The sequence below is a fragment of the Bombina bombina genome, chromosome 1 (genome assembly GCF_027579735.1).
Source record: "Bombina bombina isolate aBomBom1 chromosome 1, aBomBom1.pri, whole genome shotgun sequence".
In the NCBI taxonomy this organism is placed as follows: Eukaryota; Metazoa; Chordata; class Amphibia; order Anura; family Bombinatoridae; genus Bombina; species Bombina bombina.
In genome coordinates, this window is record NC_069499.1 from 419,903,900 (window position 1) to 419,924,212 (window position 20,313).

Sequence of the window (20,313 nt, forward strand, 5' to 3'; positions counted from 1 at the left end):
AGGAAACAAACAGGTTGTGGACAGTTGTAAGTTTGTTACAGACAGAGCGAGCATTCCAGAGGGCACATAAAAAGGGGGGGACTAGGCGCTGTTGGTTAATGGAGATGAGATTGTTGGTATTGTGTGACCTAGAGTTTTTGCAGAGGGAGACAGAGCGAGAGTGTAGAAGTGTGGTGATTGCTGCAGGGCCAGGGTTAGGAGAGACATCACCAGCAGCAAGCAGTAGTAGCAGTGAGAGTGACAGAACGTGAGAGTGAGATTTGTAGGTTTGCGTATGACTAGACACGGGAGAGTTAGAGGTGGAAGTGTTTGTAAGGAAACAGAATAGTTCATGAGAGGACACCATAGGGGATGAGAGAAGGGAGGGTGAGATATGGATAGTGTGGGGGTTGTTGTTATAGGGACATGCAGTGAGTTTTAGGAGAAGGGCAGGCAGAGAGAGCAGAAATGACATGGAGAACATTGTGTAGGTGTATAGTTATTAAGTTTACGTGTTAGTGGGACTCCAGTTTCCACCTCCAGTTTCTAACTCAAGTGAGTAACTCTGCCACTTCTAACAGAGCCACTTAGAATCCGAGAGCCACGACTGAAATGGTCCTTAGGCCTGCTGTATGTAGCAGTGAGAGTAATGAACTGGGTTGGGACTAATTTACAATAGGTAGATTTCATTAATATTTTGAAGATCCACTCCAAATTTTAGTATCTAATATAACATGTCTGCTTCTATACAGGTGCAATTCAAATAAATAAAATTATTAATAAATAGACTCATATTTTGGGGGGGAAATGCACTTACAAGTGTACTTTGGTATGCATAAATACTGGAAAGCTTGGAATGTGAAGACCAAAAGATCCAATTTCTAAACTTTCATGATCCATATAAACAACAATTTTATATGCGTAAATGTACTGTGCAGAATGTATTCAAAGTATCTATATATTTATGAATTAAAACAAGCCCTTTATATTGAGTGCTATATATGCAGCATTTTAAGAGGTCCAAAATGGTCTTCATATTGAATCTCAGTGTCCTTCCTGCAGCTTTCCTTTAAGGGCAAATGATTTAGTTTCTAAAATAAAACCAGAGGATACCCTAACTGTAACCTCAGAACTCTCAGCCCACATACAAATCTTCCTAACATTTCATTCCTGTAGGGCCTCCAGAAAATTTTGGGAGGTATGGTTTTTGTAGCAATGTTTGTTACAATGTTATAGATTATAACAAACACCACTGCCATAGTACTCAAGAAATGTACATACTGAGCCAACCTGACTATTATGTTATAGAAAGGAGCTAAGTCAAATTTGATAACAGGAGTAAATTAGAATATGTATTAAAATGTAATGCTCATAGTCATGAGGTAAATTTTGAGTTCACCATTCCTGTACCTTTTGTTTATTTGCTCTATATATTTAATATAATTATGCTTTTGAATCCTGTGCCTGAGTTCCCTTTGATATCCATGAAAAATAGTTTCCGTAAAGCATTTATTCTAAGAAGAGGCTAATAAAGTAAGATTACAAGGGTTGTCAAGTCATAAGAGCCTGAACATGCAGTTGAAATCCTTACTCTTAAAAAAAATCTGTGAGACTTCAAAGCTTTGATTAGATATTCATTCCACTATCTCCTGGAATTAAATGAATCATTTGTCAATCTTTAATTCTTAAAAAAATAAAAACGAATATCAATTTTAACAATATCATTGCTGCATAGAAATAGAGCTAAAACAATTACACATTGATCTCATTTATTAAAGATCTTTAGTATTCGACATATGCTTGTTGTACACTGTGTTGTGTTTAACCTCCTGGAATTGATTAAACGCATAGCAAAGCTGTCCTCAGAAGCCGCTATGTATAAGAGCTCCTGAGCAGGACAGATTGGTGGACTAATCAGGATCGGCATACATGCATAGCTGCCAATCAACGGCCATATCCAGCTGAGGATATTGATTCGCTGTATGTTTAATTGCTTTGTGAGGGTAAACATAAGACCAAATACATAGAAGTGTGTGAGGATTCAAACAGACCACTTTGTAAAGGCAAAATTATATTCAAAATTAATTGAGCCTTGCTTCACCTAGCCTATTAGGAAGTCTTGCTCTTGAAATGAGAACTTACTGCCAAGTGGGTAAAAGAACTACAACCACAAGAACTTCTAAACCATTCTTGAAAAAAGGTAAACGTTAATGTTGGTAAGTACAGAATAATCACATGTCTATATTCTTGTAGAAAAATAGTTTTGTTGGATAGAATGAGAAGCATCTCAAGAATAAAGGGTGTTCTGATAGCGTCATCAGTATATTTAATGTAAACGCCAGCAAAGCATGCGGTATTCATAAATACTTTACCACCCCTGTGAATTATCTTGTCTTGCTTTTGCAAAGCTCATGAGGTTGTTAAATGTTTTTCCTTTAATTTTTCTTTTACATTTGTTAAGAATGTATTTTGTGCAGGCATTTTATACATTTTTTTATTACCCCATTTTAACTCATTTGCTTTGCTTGCTTTGTAAGGATTTGAAGGTGTGTTTGTGATGCTGGTAATTGTTTTATGCAGCAAAGTGAACTGTTAGAAAATAGATGTGGCTCTATGGACAATTCATAGCTATGATGAGGGGTTTGTATTGCACAATTTTATAGTTGCAATGTTGCAGGTAGCTTTTTCAAAGAGATAGTTTCACAGATGGGTTTTATTGACTCAAGGCTATGGGGCCCATTTATCAAGCTCTGTACGGAAGGCTCGCCAGAAACACCAGTTATGAAGCAGCGGTCTAAAGACCGCTGCTTCATAACCTGTCCGCCTTCTCTGAGGAGGCGGACAGACATCACCACATTTCAACCCGATCGAATAAGATCGGGTTGATTGACACCCCCCTGCTAGCGGCCGATTGGCCGCAAATATGCAGGGAGCAGCGTTGCACCAGCAGTTCGCAAGAGCTGCTGGTGCAATGCTGAATGCGGAGAGCGTATTGCATTTTATTACCGCATTTCTAATGAATTACAGCATTTTATTACCGCATCTCTAATGAATTACAGCATTTTATTACCACATTTCTAATTAATTACATTTCATTACCATATTTCTAGTGAATTACAGCATTTTATTACCGCATTTCTAATGAATTACAGCATTTTATTACTGTATTTCTAATGAATTACAGCATTTTATTTCCGCATTTGGAATGAATTACAGCATTTTATTAGCGCATTTCTAATGAATTACAGCATTTTATTACCACATTTCTAATGAATTACAACATTTCATTACTACATTTTTAATGAATTTCAGCATTTTATTACTGTATTTCTAATTATTTACAACATTTTATTACTGTATTTCTAATGAATTACAGCATTTTATATTACTGTATTTCTAATGATTTACAGCATGTTATTACTGTATTTCTAATGATTTACAGCATGTTATTACTGTATTTCTAATGAAGTACAGCATTTTATTACTGTATTTCTAATTATTTACAACATTTTATTACTGTATTTCTAATGAATTACAGCATTTTATATTACTGTATTTCTAATGATTTACAGCATGTTATTACTGTATTTCTAATGATTTACAGCATGTTATTACTGTATTTCTAATGAAGTACAGCATTTTATTACTGTATTTCTAATTATTTACAACATTTTATTACTGTATTTCTAATGAATTACAACATTTTATTACTGTATTTCTAATGAATTACAGCATTTTATTACCGCATTTCTAATGAATTACAGCATTTTATTACCGCATTTCTAATGAATTACAGCATTTTATTACCGCATTTCTAATGAATTACATTTCATTACCACATTTCTAATGAATTACAACATTTCATTACCACATTTCTAATGAATTACAGCATTTTATTACTGTATTTCTAATGAATTACAGAATTTTAAATTACCGCATTTGGAATGGATTACAGAATTTTATTACCGCATTTGGAATGAATTACAGCATTTCATTACCGCATTTCTAATGAATTACAGCATTTCATTACCAAATTTCTAATGAATTACAGCATTTTATTAACACATTTCTAGTGAATTACAGCATTTTATTGCCGCATTTCTAATAAATTGAAGCATTTCATTGCCGCATTTCTAATGAATAACAGCATTGTATTACCGCATTTGGAATGAATTACAACATTTCATTACGTCACTTTTAATGAATTACAGCATTTGACTGCATTTTGAATGAATGACAGCATTTCATTACCACATTTCTAATGAATTACAGCACTGTATTACCGTAAGCGAACAGACTATAATAGATCACACCATATATCTTACCTGGCCTCAGTTTAAGGACAATTTTCTGTGGAGCAATCTGTGTAACGTATGAGCTGTTTTCTTCGATACCTTCAGTGAGTGGTTTATTTTTATGTATTTCTACTTTGGATACTGTATACTCAATATTATCTAATAAACATCCTCTTGATAAAAGACCTTCTCTTGTGTCACATCGTTCCCAAACTTCCAGTGAATCTGTAAAATTCTGTAAGGAGTTTGAAAAAAAAAAATTAACACAAATTCTAACTCCATTTTCTAATAAAGATTAATGTTTATAATCAACATTCTACTCCAGTGGTACAGTAATTGCAACAGTGTCTTGAGAGAAATAAGAATCAATTAGAAAACTTGAAATGCTTAGTCTTTTGACTCAATTTGCTTATTTCCTGTGAATGAATATATTATGCAAATCAAATGTCAACGTGAAGCAGCTACAACAAAAATAATTATATGAATTATCTTGCACATTAATAATGCTAATATAAAGGTCATATGATTCATATTAATATATATGCAAACTGTGACATACAATTTGAAGAATGACAGCAGGCACTCTGAAATATTTAGTGTTTAGTTGCTATAATATTTCAATTTAAACTGGATTAATTATTGCTCTGTGCCCCAGTGTGGTTTAGAAATATTGAAATTCAATGTTTGAATGGTTATAGCTCTGCAGAATCTGATGGCACATTACAAATAATGATAATAATAATCAAACCTCACATCAGACCAAAGGCTCTAACGCCTCTTTATATATACCCACTTCAGATTTTTGTCCTTAAGACATTTGTCAAATATATTTTCACGTCAGATTTCAGATTAGATCTAATGACCATGAAGATTTCTAATTCTATATGCCCACATAAGGCCTATGATTCTGTAGCATCTGCCAGTCATATGCCTACATCTGACCTCATATTATAACCCCCAAGGTCTTGTCAACCATAAGCCAACATCCTAACTCAGATCAGACCCATGGCTCTGGAGCTCGCATCTGTCATACTTTCACATGAGACCCAAGATCAGACCCATGCCCGGAAAATACTGTCTGCCATACGACCAGATCAGAACTCAGATCAGACCCATGGCTCTGGAGCTCCTCTCAGATATATGCCCACATTAGTTCTCAGATGAAACCCTGAGCTCTGAGGCTCCTGATAATCATATGCATACATCAGGCCTTAGATCTGACCTATGACCATATACAGTACTGTGCAAAAGTCTTGGGCCATCATTAGATTTGTTGTTTAAGTAATGGTATAATGACCATATATAATGATTTCTCAGTTTCTTTATTAGAATATAACCAGAAAATACAGGATATTTGTATGCAGCATTAAAAAACAGAAACAAACTGAAAAAAATTATTCTATAGGCTAAAGTGGCAAGTATTTAGTGTGACCTCCCCTTACACTTGAGCAATAGCAGGAACCTGGCTCTCGTAAACCTAAATGGAATGAAACCCTAATTAATGTCATTGCTAACAACTGTATTTCTCCTACTATTTCATGTCAAAATGACTGCTGTGAAAAAGGCTTGCTAATAAGACCAACTTCCAATCACATCATTCTATTCAAAATGCCAAAGATCACAGAATTTGACAGACATAAAATCATACTTTTCCATCTGCAAGGTCAATCTCAAAGGAAAATCAGCAAACAAACCAGGAGAGGTCAAAGACAATAAGGAAGAAAACTTTCAAAACCTGATAGAAGTTCCTTAGAATTTCTGCTTTGGGAGACCAGAAGTCATCCAGTAAGGACCTGGCTCAGCATCTGGCAGCTTCATCGGGATGCCAAGTTGACCCTTCTACAGTCCGAAGAAGCTTGATCAGGAAAGGTCTTTTTGGAAGGGTAGCAGCCAAGAAACCACTTTATAAGAAGGGGAACCAGGTGAAAAGGCTAAGATGTACTAAAGCTCACAAAGATTGGAATGAAGATCAGTGGAAAAGAGTATTATGGAGTGACAAATCCAAGTTTGACATTTTTGGGTCCAATCGTCGACAATATGTGAGAAGAAGAGTTGAAGAGAGATGGAAGAATTTGAGCTTGTGGCCTTCAGTGAAACATAGTGGAGGGTCTGTCCTAGTTTGGGGCTGCATTTCTGTGAGTGGTGTTGGCGATATTGTCTGAATTGATGGGATCATGAATGCTGAACAGTACAGACAGGTTTTAATTCATCATGCCATTCCTTCTGGTAAGAGCCTGATTGGGAATTGTTTTATTTTCCAGGATGCTAACGATCCCACGAACACTGTGAATGCAGTGAAATCATATTTGGATAGAAAAACAGCTGCTAAAACACTGACAGTCATGGACTGGCCTTCACATAGTCCAGAGCTGAATATTATAGAGGCAGTATGGGATCACCTGGACAGAGAAAGAAATAAAAGACAACCTAAATCTAAAGAAGAACTCTGGGAAGTGCTGAAAGACGCCTGGTATAATATACCAGAAGATTACTTCAGAAAACTTCAGGCAGTCTCCCCAAAAGAGTTCAAGATGTGCTTAGTGCCAAGGGAGGTCACACTAAACACTGACTTTTGCCTGAAGAAGCCATTTTGCTCTGAAAATTCAGTTTGTTTATATTTTGTGTACATATTTCCTGTATTTTCTGTTTGTATCAAAAGAAACAAAAAACAAAATATGGATTGTCATTAAAACTTTGCTAAAACAACAAAGCTGGTAGTGGCCTAAGACTTTTGCACATTACTGTACCTCCAGTCAGCAATATGCCCCCATCAAACCTCAGATTAGACCTATGGTCCTGAAGCTCCTCTCAGACATATGCCCACATTAGTCCCTCAGCTCTAAGATTCCTGTAAGTCATAAGCATACATCAGGCCTTAGATTTGACCTATGGTCATATAGCTCCCATCAGCAATATGCCCCCATCAAACCTCAGATTAGACCCATGGTCCTGAAGCTCCTCTCAGACATATGCCCACATTAGACCCCCAGCTCTAAGGTTCCTGTAAGTCATATGCATACATCAGGCCTTAGATTTGACCTATGGTCATATAGCTCCCGTCAGCAATATGCCCCCATCAAACCTCAGATTAGACCCATGGTCCTGAAGCTCCTCTCAGACATATGCCCACATTAGACCCTCAGCTCTAAGGTTCCTGTAAGTCATATGCATACATCAGGCCTTAGATTTGACCTATGGTCATATAGCTCCCATCAGCAATATGCCCCCATCAAACCTCAGATTAGACCCATGGTCCTGAAGCTCCTCTCAGATATATGCCTACATTAGACACTGAGGCTCCTGTTAGTGATATGCAAACATCAGGCTTTAGATCTGACCTATAGCCATATATCTCCTGCAGCAATATGCCCACATCAAACCTCAGATCAGACCCATGGTCCTGAAGCTCATCTCAGATATATGCACATATGTATAACCTCAAATCAAGCCTATAGATAAAACCCAAGACAGACCCTTTCTATGGCTTTATTTCCATTGTTATTGTAAACTGAGTTAACTGTCTGGTGGTGACATAAAACATCTCTATAGACTTTAATGTAGAGACTTGTAGCCACCAGTTTACACAGTTTACAACAGTAATAGAAGCTAGGCCTATGTTTTTTACCACAAATGGGATAAACACACAGGTAAAGTCCTGCTTTAAAGCTGCAAGTACTGTGGCTCTTGGGCAAAAAAGACTCAGATGATCAAGGAGTCGCACACTCACCAATTACTAACATTGTCCTGCTTAATTAGCGGGGGTAAATACAAAGGCCTAGTTTCTATTGCAGCTGTAATCTGTGTAAACTGGTGGTAACTTAAACATCTAACATCAAACTTGTTTTAAACTGGTGGCAATAACAGCAGCAATTGAAACGAGGACATAATCAGTAATACAAAAATGAGATGCTTCAACAAATTAGAGAATGCACGTTTTGCTTTAGATCGTCCCTTTAAAGCTGCCAGTGCCAAATTCTGTTTGAACAGCATAATAGTTTTACAAATGAAATAATTGATGGTCATATTGCAAATAAAACAAGGCCACATGTATGTAACTCAGTAATACAATAAGTAGCAATGCATTGGACTAACATATTAAAAGCAAAGATTGTTTTAAACTTTCCCTTTTTCCTCAGTTTTGAATCTCTATTATTGTTTTTTATCTGATCATTCACAAAAGGTGTGTAATTTTTTTTAATATTATTTGTATTATGAAATGAAAGTAAAGTCAAAATACAAATTCATAATTCAGATAGAGCATGCAGTTTTAAACAACTTTTCAATTAATTTAATTTGTTCCGTTGATATTCTTTTTTGAAGAGTAAGGCTAGGTAGATTAATGAGAAGGCATACATGTGTCTTTGGAACCTTTATGGCAGCAGTGCTTGCAACTATGTGTAGCATTGCTATAAACATTGTTCAAAACAATGCTGCCAGATGGCTAAATACATACGCATGCTCCTGAGCTCACCTAGGAGCTGCCCACAGAGAATGCTCTAAAAAACATGCTGGCAAGTGATGGAGCTTGCTTGAAAGGGAACTTAGCTGGGAAAAGGGAAGTTAGCAGGGGGCAGAGGGCACACTTTAACAATTAAATCCTGCAGCCAATTCAAATCTGATTACTTTGCTTTCAGAACTTAGGCCCATATTTATCAAGCTCCATACGGAGCTTGAAGGGCCGTGTTTCTGGCGAGTCTTCAGACTCGCCAGAAACACAAGTTATGAAGCAGCGGTCTAAAGACCGCTGCTCCATAACCTTGTCCGTCTGCTCTGAGCAGGCGGACAGGAATCGCCTGAAATCAACCCGATCGAGTACGATCGGGTTGATTGACACCTCCCTGCTGGCGGCCGCGAGTCAGCAGGGGGCGGCGTTGCACCAGCAGCTCTTGTGAGCTGCTGGTGCAATGTTAAATGCGGAGAGCGTATTGCTCCCCGTATTCAGCGAGGTCTGTCGGACCTGATCCATAGTGTCGGACCTTTGATAAATAGAGGCCTTAGTATCTGAATTATCACTTTTATTTTCATATACATGTTTTTTTCTATTAGGGTAATAAGTGTTTTGTGTATTTTGACACAATCTCTCCATTTCTTATAGAATCTCAGAAGCCCAGAGATCTATAGAGAATTTAGGCCCTAGGTTACATGTCATGTACCTGCACGAATATGCCATGATGCACATAGTACAATATCACTAAGGTTAAGTTTCCTGGGCTTAAGGCAAAAGAAGATTTTTATTTGGAAACAGATTTGTAACTTAGTATTACAGATGCAACTTTATGCAACTTGTTGAACACATTTTTACCAAGATTTTGATGTATAATAGAAGCAAATATGCAAAACATATGTTACTTTATTAAATGCTAGAGATGGATGTTTTGTTTTTGTAAAAAAGATGTTTATGTGTATATATGTGTATCTAAGTTTATATTGATTACATACACATACATATGCATACATATATTCACACATATATTCTGTACATGCATGATATACATTTATACATACCCACATACATATACATATATATATATAAATGTGTGTCTGTGTGTAGATTTCTTTATTTTATTATAATATAGAAGTGTTTTTTATGCTTTTATTCTAGCCCTAAGACTTTACTAAATTTTCAGCACTGAACGCAACACATATGTAGGGTTCACATACGTCCAAGGAAACCACAAAAGTCCTGGATTTAATTGAATAAAAAAAAGTCCCACCCGGTTCTTTATAAATCTCAGTTTTTATTATTGCACATGAAGAGGCTCAGTAACACTCCATCCTAGTGTTGTTCCCCTCCCTCTTTTTTTTTTTTTTTTCTAACCTTCAGTTAAAGGACCAGTCAACACTGTAGATTTGCATAATCAACAAATGCATGATAAGAAGACAATGCAATAGCACTTAGTCTGAACTTCAAATGAGAAGTAGATTTTTGTTAAATAAATTGAAAAGTTATGTCTATTTCCACTCCCCATCTATCATGTAACAGCCATCAGCCAATCACAAATGCATATACGTATATGCAGTGAATTCTTGCACATGCTCAGTAGGATTTGGTGACTCAAAAAGTGTAAATATAAAAAGACTGTGCACATTTTGTTAATGGAAGTAAATTGGAAAGTTGTTTAAAATTGCCTGCTGTATCTGAATCATGAAATTTAATTTTGACTTGAGTGTCCCTTTAAGGAGCTAATACTGTGGAGTATGCCCATACCTTGAGTCTCTACTTCTCAAGCTACATCACAGAGGAGCTTTTATACCATGTCTGGCATTTCCTCTATAATGGGTTACTTCCTGTTTTCTGCAATTCTCTACGCTAGTGCCATTGCTACGGTGCCGAGCCGTGTTTGGCTGTGAAGTAGTCTTGCAGGTACCCTGTTATCGCCTTTTCTGGGAGAGAGAGGAGATTTGGTGTGATTTCCGCACCAGCGCTGTTTCATCACGGGCAAGCAGGATCGTGCTGTGGTGTGGGCTTGGTTTTGGCGCTGTCTCCCTGGTTAGATGTACAGGTATACCCTGCTCATACAGCGGGTTAGGGACTGGAGCCCAGCTGTAAAGTGAAAACCACCTTAAAGTGAAACAAGGCAGTTTTAGCTTTCTTTTCACTTGCCAGTGTGTTTAAAAACTTGAAAACATGTTTGAACTAACATATATTAGGGGTGCAATAGTGCTACGTTTAGTTTAACACTAGCACAGCACAGTGTTCAATTAGTATTTAATAAATACTGTACCTGTAAAATAGTGTACAATATGCAGACTATAGCACTGAGACACAGATTGCACTGTAATGCTGTAAACAGAGTGAACTGTGCATAGCAAAATGGTGCCAATCACTTTTCTCGCAAACTCACGATGAGTACAGCACTGTTTCAAAATCTTTGGAGGCTGAACTTCAGCTCCACAAAGCGCTGTATTAGCGAAGCGCTGTAAAGTGAAGCGCTATAAAGTGAGGTATTCCTGTATTTGATGAGGTTTCTGATGCACAGTGTTTCTTCTCCTTGCTAACGGTTTTTAGTATTTTTGCAACTTTTGTATATCTTGTGTGTTATTTATTTTGTGTAGTATTCTGACAGCACTAGCCATTTTTAAGCGTTATCCCCCCTCATTCCAGTCAAATATCGCATTGTTCAGATTTTGTGGAAGAGTATTATGGCAACCCTATACATCACTGCTTGTGATATGAATGAAGATAGCACACCCTGCACTATCCATTAAAAGTATAGTGCTAAAAAACAGATTCTTGCAAAGAGGGTATTCACAGGACTTGCAGTGTAGAGATTACCGCAACCTGGGCAAGCGGCTCCTGACCCGTAAACCCCTGAATCTATATGGGCGTAAGACTCCTGACCTCCTGGAGTGCCGTAGCCTGTAGCGGGGGATCAGACCGTAGAAAGTATCAAAAGCAAAAAATAGGCAGGCACTCTCCAAACCGCAAAGTGTTTAAAAGCAGTAACACTTTATTGGAACATTTTAAAAGAATGTATGCAGACAAGGCAGTGAAGGCAGTGAAGGTAACAGAAGGGAACATTCTTTTAAAATGTTCCAATAAATAAATAAATAAAGTGTTACTGCTTTTAAACACTTTGCGGTTTGGAGAGTGCCTGCCTATTTTTTGCATTTGGTATTCACAGGACCTACTAGACAAAGCACAAGACGAAGCGGGACTAGTATATATCTCCAATAGACGTAATAGAAAATCATTTCATGAAGAAACCGTGGTTATTAGTTCACCCTATTCTCCACAGTTTAACAAAATTGTTTCTATTAAAAAAAAGCATTTGAGTTTACTGGATAATAATACACTTCTGGCCCCTTATTTAAAAAATTGCAAATTTGTTTCAAAACATCCTGTAACCTTGGGCTCTAAATTGTCACCAAGCATGATTACAACCAGTGAAAAAAATGCAAATAAAGAAACTTGACTTCATTCAGAAGGGAACTTCAAGTGCACAAACTTTAGTTGCAAATCATGCTCAGTTTTAATAACTGGCAAAGAGTTCAGGTTTTCTGTAACACAACAAAAGTTTGAAATACACTTGTATTCAACCTGTAGAGCCAAGTGGGTAATTTACCTCATTACATGAAATTTATGCCAGGTACAATATGTTGGCCAAACCTCACGATGTTCCGCTCCGTACTAGAGTTTGTGAACATATGAGGGATGTTGAAAATTATAATAAAGATTCGACAATAGCATTTCAATGAGACGCATTTTACCAATAGTCCATATTTTGGGGTACAAATCATTGATAGGGCCAATAGACAACTTAGGGGAACTTTTTTAGCTATTAAATTAAAAAGCAGGTTTCCCTTGGGGATGAACTTTGAATGGGACTATGGGAAATCTCCTATTTCACAGGTTAGCCTCCACCATAAAACAATCTGTTAATTGACTGATATAATTAATAACCTTTGTTCTCTTTGCCTTGTTAAGTATGTTTTATTCCCCTCTAGTAAATGTTAGATTGAGTTACTGTACTAGTAGCTACCCTAATAGTGTAATTTTAAATATAAACTATAATCCAATCTAACAACAAAAAAACAAAAACAATCCTTTCTTTTTTGATTATTAACAAATACATTGTGTAAAAATATAATTAAACTTTCACATCCTTTTTTAGTAAGCACAGAATAATAATAAATAAAAATTATGTGACACTTTACTAACCAACATAATTAGGCATAATTTCTTCTTTTATAAGCACAATCTGTTTTTAATGTTTTCTAGTCCACCTTAAGAAAGAAATAGGCGGTCCTCACTACTTGCTGTGATTGGTTGAATCTGCTTTAAGTATTAGGTGGTGGTGTGCTTCAATTACCTATGATTAAGCACTAAAAAGAGCACGAAACACATCAGGGGTTCACTGCCTAACTTGCCTGCACCAAGATCTTTGCATTTTAAGTTTTCTAATAAAGATAAATTTTACTTTTACCCCTGGAGTGCTCTGGACTCTTCTTGTACAGTGCTAACATTCTCTGGTAAATATATTTTACCATTCACTTGTAATACCATAATAAGTTATATTCTTAGCACAAAGTTGCCATATGGCTAGTGCACACTGCGCTTTCAGTAGCGTTCCACTTGTAATCTAAGCTTGTATGGGCGATTACATTTTTACTTTGATGTACAGTTAGGGCACAGACATACATTTAATGCTTGCTTCAAAATAAACAGCTTTAATTTAACCCCTTTCACGCACAAACTACTTTTAGGTTGTTTAAATCATGCTGTTTCAAAAGCATGATTAACATTTTAGAGTTTACTGTCCCTTTAAGCAGACTTTCTGCAAGAGGTGTTTGCAGCCAGGGTCACAATGATCTTTGGAAACAGATCTTACACTAAACACAAATCCTTCTTATAAAAGGTGCTCTTATTCTCTAGCTCTGCAATTTTGTAGGTGAACATATTGTTCAAAATGAAACTTAAATGGTTTTGAATAACTCATTTTACAAAATGGCAACAGTATAACTTGTTCATTTAAAATATTCGTCTTTCAGATTGTAAAGTCAAGTTTTAAAGGGATATGAAACCCAATTTAGAGCATGCAATGTTAAGCAAACTTCTAATTTATTCCTGTTATCAATTTTTCTTCATTCTCTTGGTATCTTTATTTGAAAAAGCAGGAATGTAAGCTTAGGAGCCAGCCCATTTAGGTTCAGCACCTGGGTAGCATTTGCTGATTGATGGCTACATTTGTATGTATATTTAAATATGAGTGTTATAATGATAAAAAAAACTTTAGAAAGCCAGGAGAAATATAGGTAAAAATAGCCTACAATAATGCTTTCAAATGTCCAGAGTATAAGTTCTCACTCAAGTATAAAAAAGCCTAAACAATTCTAGTTTTCATTGCTCACAAACAATAATTCTCAATTCACATTCTCCCATAATCTTTCAAATCATATTGAACCTTTGTTGCTAAATGAGCCAATTCTGCACAAGGACTTACAATGTTGTTTTGCACTTGTATGGAGTTAAAGCCAAAATGTTTCCCCTATCATGCAATGTTTTAGAGCTTTTAGGCCTTGAAATGAAAGTGTCATGAAGCCCAAAACTTATTTTGTGATTCAGATAGAGCGTGCACATTTTAAACAACTTTCTAGTTTACTTCTATTATAACATTTCTTTGTTTTCTTGGTATTTTTTGTTAAATAGCATGGACGTAAGCTCAGGAGTGTGCACGTGTCTAGATCACCATATGGCACTATATGGCAGCAGCACTATTTCATACAGTGTAGTGCTCCAGAAACAACCTTGTCATCTCTTCCGCAAATAATAACATGGGAGCAAAGCAAATTTGATAATAAAAGTAAATTGGAATTTTTTTTTAAATTGTATTCTCAGATTGAATCACACACACAAAATGTGAGGGTTTCATATCCCTTTAATAACATACAGGGGGCATACTGCTCACATTAGTACAATGCAGCATGCTATAGCTAAATGACTTATTTTTTTAAGCAGAAGGCACTGGCTGTTTGAGACACTGATATCTTCCTTTGGTTTCTTCTCATATATTGATTCTGTTATCAATAAAGCAGTTGCACAGTCTGTTTCATTCTTGTATGAAAAACATTTTTTAATATTCCGAGACAGGAAGTTGATTGTGCCCTGGGTGTCTATAAAAGCTCTGATTGATTCCACCCACTGTGTTCTGTCTCAGTGTGGTGAGTCAGAGACCAACTCTTATCATCCTAGATATTTGACCTACTACGCTCTCTGAAATATAAAAGAACATTGGATCAGACTTTTCTCTGGCAGGCTGGGTGCATAAGAAAAGATCAAATCACAAGCTTATTTGCTTTACATAAAAATTGTGAGCATTGCTGTTGAAAAGTGACAGATTTACATAAGCCTGTGTAAGATTGTTAGCTACAGACATTGTAAAAATTAGCAGCAAACGTAAAATAATATTGGATCTCTTTAAACTGTTTATATTAAGTGCTGCATTAAAAGCATCATTTTATCTTCCATGTCTGCTAAAGTCGACAAGTGGATTCATTCTTTGATTTTTAGTCATGGTTTTGTTATATCAATAAGTAAATATATCTATTAGAATTCAATATCTGTTATTATTGAAAATATAGAGTTATACTATATCTACAGCAGTTTTACTGAAAGAGGGTGGTTGATACATAAGTAGATTACAAGTGGATCGCTAATTTATCCCGTTTGCTGGCGTACAATAAATAACCAGCCATTACAAGTGGCTGGTTATTGCCACCGTGAGCTCGCAGTAGCAATTAGCGCTAATAAAATTAACCAGAGATCAGATTTCTGGTTAATTTTATAAATGTCCCCCAAATGCCCCCAAACTTAAGTGTAATATATTTTATTAAAAAATAAAGAGTGAAGCATCTTTATTTTTTTTAATAAAATAACTGCAAAAAGCAGTTATATGGGGCTAAAGTTGGCATCTGTGGGGTGTTAGAAAAGTGCCTTTACATTGCGGTCTATAGGAAATGTGTGTTCCCTGTAAATATATATGTATATGCTTATATACATATAAACACATAACTATATATGATAAGCATATGCATATATATTTACAATTAGCTGCCATCACTGCGCAACTTACCCCCTTCAATGCGCTACTTTCTCATGCAGTTTCTCACGGCATGAGAACAAGGCTCCCATTGGAGCTTTGGAAGCGTGCTCTTGTGTGGGCAACGCTTCACAGCAATGTGAACACGAGCATTAGCCTTGGAATCAACTTGTAATACCAGCGCACATTTGCATGCACTGGTATTACTCAGTGGAGCGCACTTGTATTCTGGCCCAAAATGTTTTATGTTTATGTGCTTAAAAAAAAGGGATTTTAATTACTTAAAAAACTGCTGGCAAATTATGTGTGAGTTGTCAGTGAACTTAATTAAAAAAGTTACAACACACTGCAAACCTCTCAGGGGATAGAGCATCCTGTGGTGTGGGAATGTGCCTTTTAGCTTGGAAATATACCTGGAGTCTGGATTTTTGTAGTAAAAATAAATTACTCTTCATTTGAAAAAGGAGGCAATATCCTTAATTTAGATAACTAATGTGTAGTCTATGGTCTATGTAAAAATGACAAATATTAATACCTAAATTATCCATGTTGATAATAAATGCATTTTCTGCATGTCCAGTTATTGTTTTGGGGTGGCAATACAGTACTGGCCTAAGACACTGGCCTAACATAGGCTATGTAAGTTGTAGAGTCATTATTCTTAAAACTCTTCTATAGCATGCAAATGAAACAGCACTTCTATTTTTCAAAAACTCGTAAGGCATTTAAAATTCCCTTCAAGGGCTACACTGGCATGTTTGGGAGGTTACTTTGGAATGTTATTTTTAAGACAGTGCTTAGCATGTTGGCTTGTTCCTAAAATTAGTAAACCAGTAGTAACTCAGCAGGCTAGTGTGGGAGTTAGTATTATTAGAATTAAATCTTGAATTCTTTATATAATATTAATACATCTAAACCATTAATGAAACAATGGCTTAGCCATAACAATTAACAATAATGTCCACACTATCTAGACATAAGAGATAGTACCAAGAAAACTTGTGGAAAACCATTGCATATACAAATTGTTTTTCTATTTATATTTTTTCAGTTATTTCTAATATTTTAGTTTTTGATCATAACAGTTCACATATTTATGCACCAGAAGCTGGTAAAGCCTTCAATCAACAATATAATTTTCTTAATTATGCACTTGTTTATTTAAGCAAATTGCTTTGCATTACCTTCTGAGAGCACCAAGCACAGTGTGGTCCTGATTTCAAGCAGTCTCCACAGGTCACTGCACTTCCCAAAGAGCAACTTCCTAAATTCAACAAAAAAGCAGTAATTATTTATCTACATGGGCAAAACAAACAACACAATACATAGACCATTCTCACGGTGAGTAACACCTATTAGTTTTGGACTTCAGTCATAACTTGATATATTCATTTTGATGAATAATACTTTCACTTAATGTGTAGTACAGAGACACTAAGACCTAGATTTGGAGTTTGGCGTTAGCCGCTAAAACCAGAGTTAGAGGCTCCTAACGCTGGTTTTAGGCTACCGCCGGTATTTGGAGTCACTCAAAATAGGGTCTAACGCTCACTTTTCAGCCGCGACTTTTCCATACCGCAGATCCCCTTACGTAAATTGCGTATCCTATCTTTTCAATGGGATTTTTATAACTCCGGTATTTAGAGTCGTTTCTGAAGTGAGCGTTAGACATCTAACGACAAAACTCCAGCCGCAGGAAAAAAGTCAGTAGTTAAGAGCTTTCTGGGCTAACGCCGGTTTCTAAAGCTCTTAACTACTGTACTCTAAAGTACACTAACACCCATAAACTACCTATGTACCCCTAAACCGAGGTCCCCCCACATCGCCGGCACTCGAATAATTTTTTTTAACCCCTAATCTGCCGACCGCCACCTACGTTATCCCTATGTACCCCTAATCTGCTCCCCCTAACACCGCCGACCCCTGTATTATATTTATTAATCCCTAATCTGCCCCCCTCAACGTCGCCTCCATCTGCCTACACTTATTAACCCCTAATCTGCCGACCGCAAAGCGCCGCCACCTACGTTATCCTTATGTACCCCTAATCTGCTGCCCCTAACACCGCCGACCCCTATATTATATTTATTAACCCCTAATCTGCCCCCCACAACGTCGCCTCCACCTGCCTACACTTATTAACCCCTAATCTGCCGAGCGGACCTGAGCGCTACTATAATAAAGTTATTAACCCCTAATCCGCATCACTAACCCTATAATAAATAGTATTAACCCCTAATCTGCCCTCCCTAACATCGCCGACACCTAACTTCAATTATTAACCCCTAATCTGCCGACTGGAGCTCACCGCTACTCTAATAAATGTATTAACCCCTAAAGCTAAGTCTAACCCTAACACTAACACCCCCCTAAGTTAAATATAATTTACATCTAACGAAATTAATTAACTCTTATTAAATAAATTATTCCTATTTAAAGCTAAATACTTACCTGTAAAATAAATCCTAATATAGCTACAATATAAATTATAATTATATTATAGCTATTTTAGGATTAATATTTATTTTACAGGTAACTTTGTATTTATTTTAACCAGGTACAATAGCTATTAAATAGTTAAGAACTATTTAATAGCTAAAATAGTTAAAATAATTACAAAATTACCTGTAAAATAAATACTAACCTAAGTTACAATTAAACCTAACACTACACTATCAATAAATTAATTAAATAAACTACCTACAATTACCTACAATTAACCTAACACTACACTATCAATAAATTAATTAAACACAATTCCTACAAATAAATACAATTAAATAAACTAGCTAAAGTACAAAAAATAAAAAAGAACTAAGTTACAAAAAATAAAAAAATATTTACAAACATAAGAAAAATATTACAACAATTTTAAACTAATTACACCTACTCTAAGCCCCCTAATAAAACAACAAAGCCCCCCAAAATAAAAAATGCCCTACCCTATTCTAAATGACTAAAGTTAAAAGCTCTTTTACCTTACCAGCCCTGAACAGGGCCCTTTGCGGGGCATGCCCCAAGAAGTTCAGCTCTTTTGCCTGTAAAAACAAACATACAATACCCCCCCCCAACATTACAACCCACCACCCACATACCCCTAATCTAACCCAAACCCCCCTTAAATAAACCTAACACTAAGCCCCTGAAGATCTTCCTACCTTGTCTTCACCTCACCGGGTATCACCGATCGGTCCTGGCTCCGATATCTTCATCCAACCCAAGCGGGGGCTAGACATCCACTGAAGAAGTCCAGAAGAGGGTCCAAAGTCTTCATCCTATCCGGGAAGAAGAGGCGATCCGGACCGGCAACCATCTTGATCCAAGCGGCATCTTCTATCTTCATCCGATGACGACCGGCTCCATCCTGAAGACCTCCACCGCGGACCCATCTTCTTCCGGCGACGTCCAACTGAAGAATGACGGTTCCTTTAAGGGACGTCATCCAAGATGGCGTCCCTCGAATTCCGATTGGCTGATAGGATTCTATCAGCTAATCGGAATTAAGGTAGGAATATTCTGATTGGCTGATGGAATCAGCCAATCAGAATCAAGTTCAATCCGATCAGCCAATAGAATGCGAGCTCAATCTGATTGGCTGATTGGATCAGCCAATCGGATTGAACTTGATTCTGATTGGCTGATTCCATCAGCCAATCAGAATATTCCTACCTTAATTCCGATTGGCTGATAGAATCCTATCAGCCAATCGGAATTCGAGGGACGCCATCTTGGATGACGTCCCTTAAAGGAACCGTCATTCTTCAGTTGGACGTCGCCGGAAGAAGATGGGTCCGCGGTGGAGGTCTTCAGGATGGAGCCGGTCGTCATCGGATGAAGATAGAAGATGCCGCTTGGATCAAGATGGTTGCCGGTCCGGATCGCCTCTTCTTCCCGGATAGGATGAGGACTTTGGACCCTCTTCTGGACTTCTTCAGTGGATGTCTAGCCCCCGCTTGGGTTGGATGAAGATATCGGAGCCAGGACCGATCGGTGATACCCGGTGAGGTGAAGACAAGGTAGGAAGATCTTCAGGGGCTTAGTGTTAGGTTTATTTAAGGGGGGTTTGGGTTAGATTAGGGGTATGTGGGTTGTAATGTTGGGGGGGGGGGTATTGTATGTTTTTTTTTTACAGGCAAAAGAGCTGAACTTCTTGGGGCATGCCCCGCAAAGGGCCCTGTTCAGGGCTGGTAAGGTAAAAGAGCTTTTAACTTTAGTCATTTAGAATAGGGTAGGGCATTTTTTATTTTGGGGGGCTTTGTTGTTTTATTAGGGGGCTTAGAGTAGGTGTAATTAGTTTAAAATTGTTGTAATATTTTTCTTATGTTTGTAAATATTTTTTTATTTTTTGTAACTTAGTTCTTTTTTATTTTTTGTACTTTAGCTAGTTTATTTAATTGTATTTATTTGTAGGAATTGTATTTAACTAATTTATTGATAGTGTAGTGTTAGGTTAATTGTAGGTAATTGTAGGTAGTTTATTTAATTAATTTATTGATAGT

The 20,313-nt window shown here is 36.7% G+C and overlaps 1 protein-coding gene across 2 annotated transcripts in view; it reads right to left on the bottom strand.

The window, feature by feature from the left end:
- The window catches only part of ITGB6 (integrin subunit beta 6), a 330,575-nt gene that overhangs the window by 128,340 nt on the left and 181,922 nt on the right, over nucleotides 1-20,313 (bottom strand). For both annotated transcript variants that reach the window (XM_053698353.1, XM_053698352.1), the window contains 2 exons: nucleotides 16,999-17,078; nucleotides 4,305-4,509 (listed from right to left, as the gene is read on the bottom strand). In XM_053698353.1, coding sequence (XP_053554328.1) covers nucleotides 4,305-4,509; nucleotides 16,999-17,078 — 285 coding nt within the window. The remainder of the gene's footprint in view (nucleotides 1-4,304; nucleotides 4,510-16,998; nucleotides 17,079-20,313) is intronic.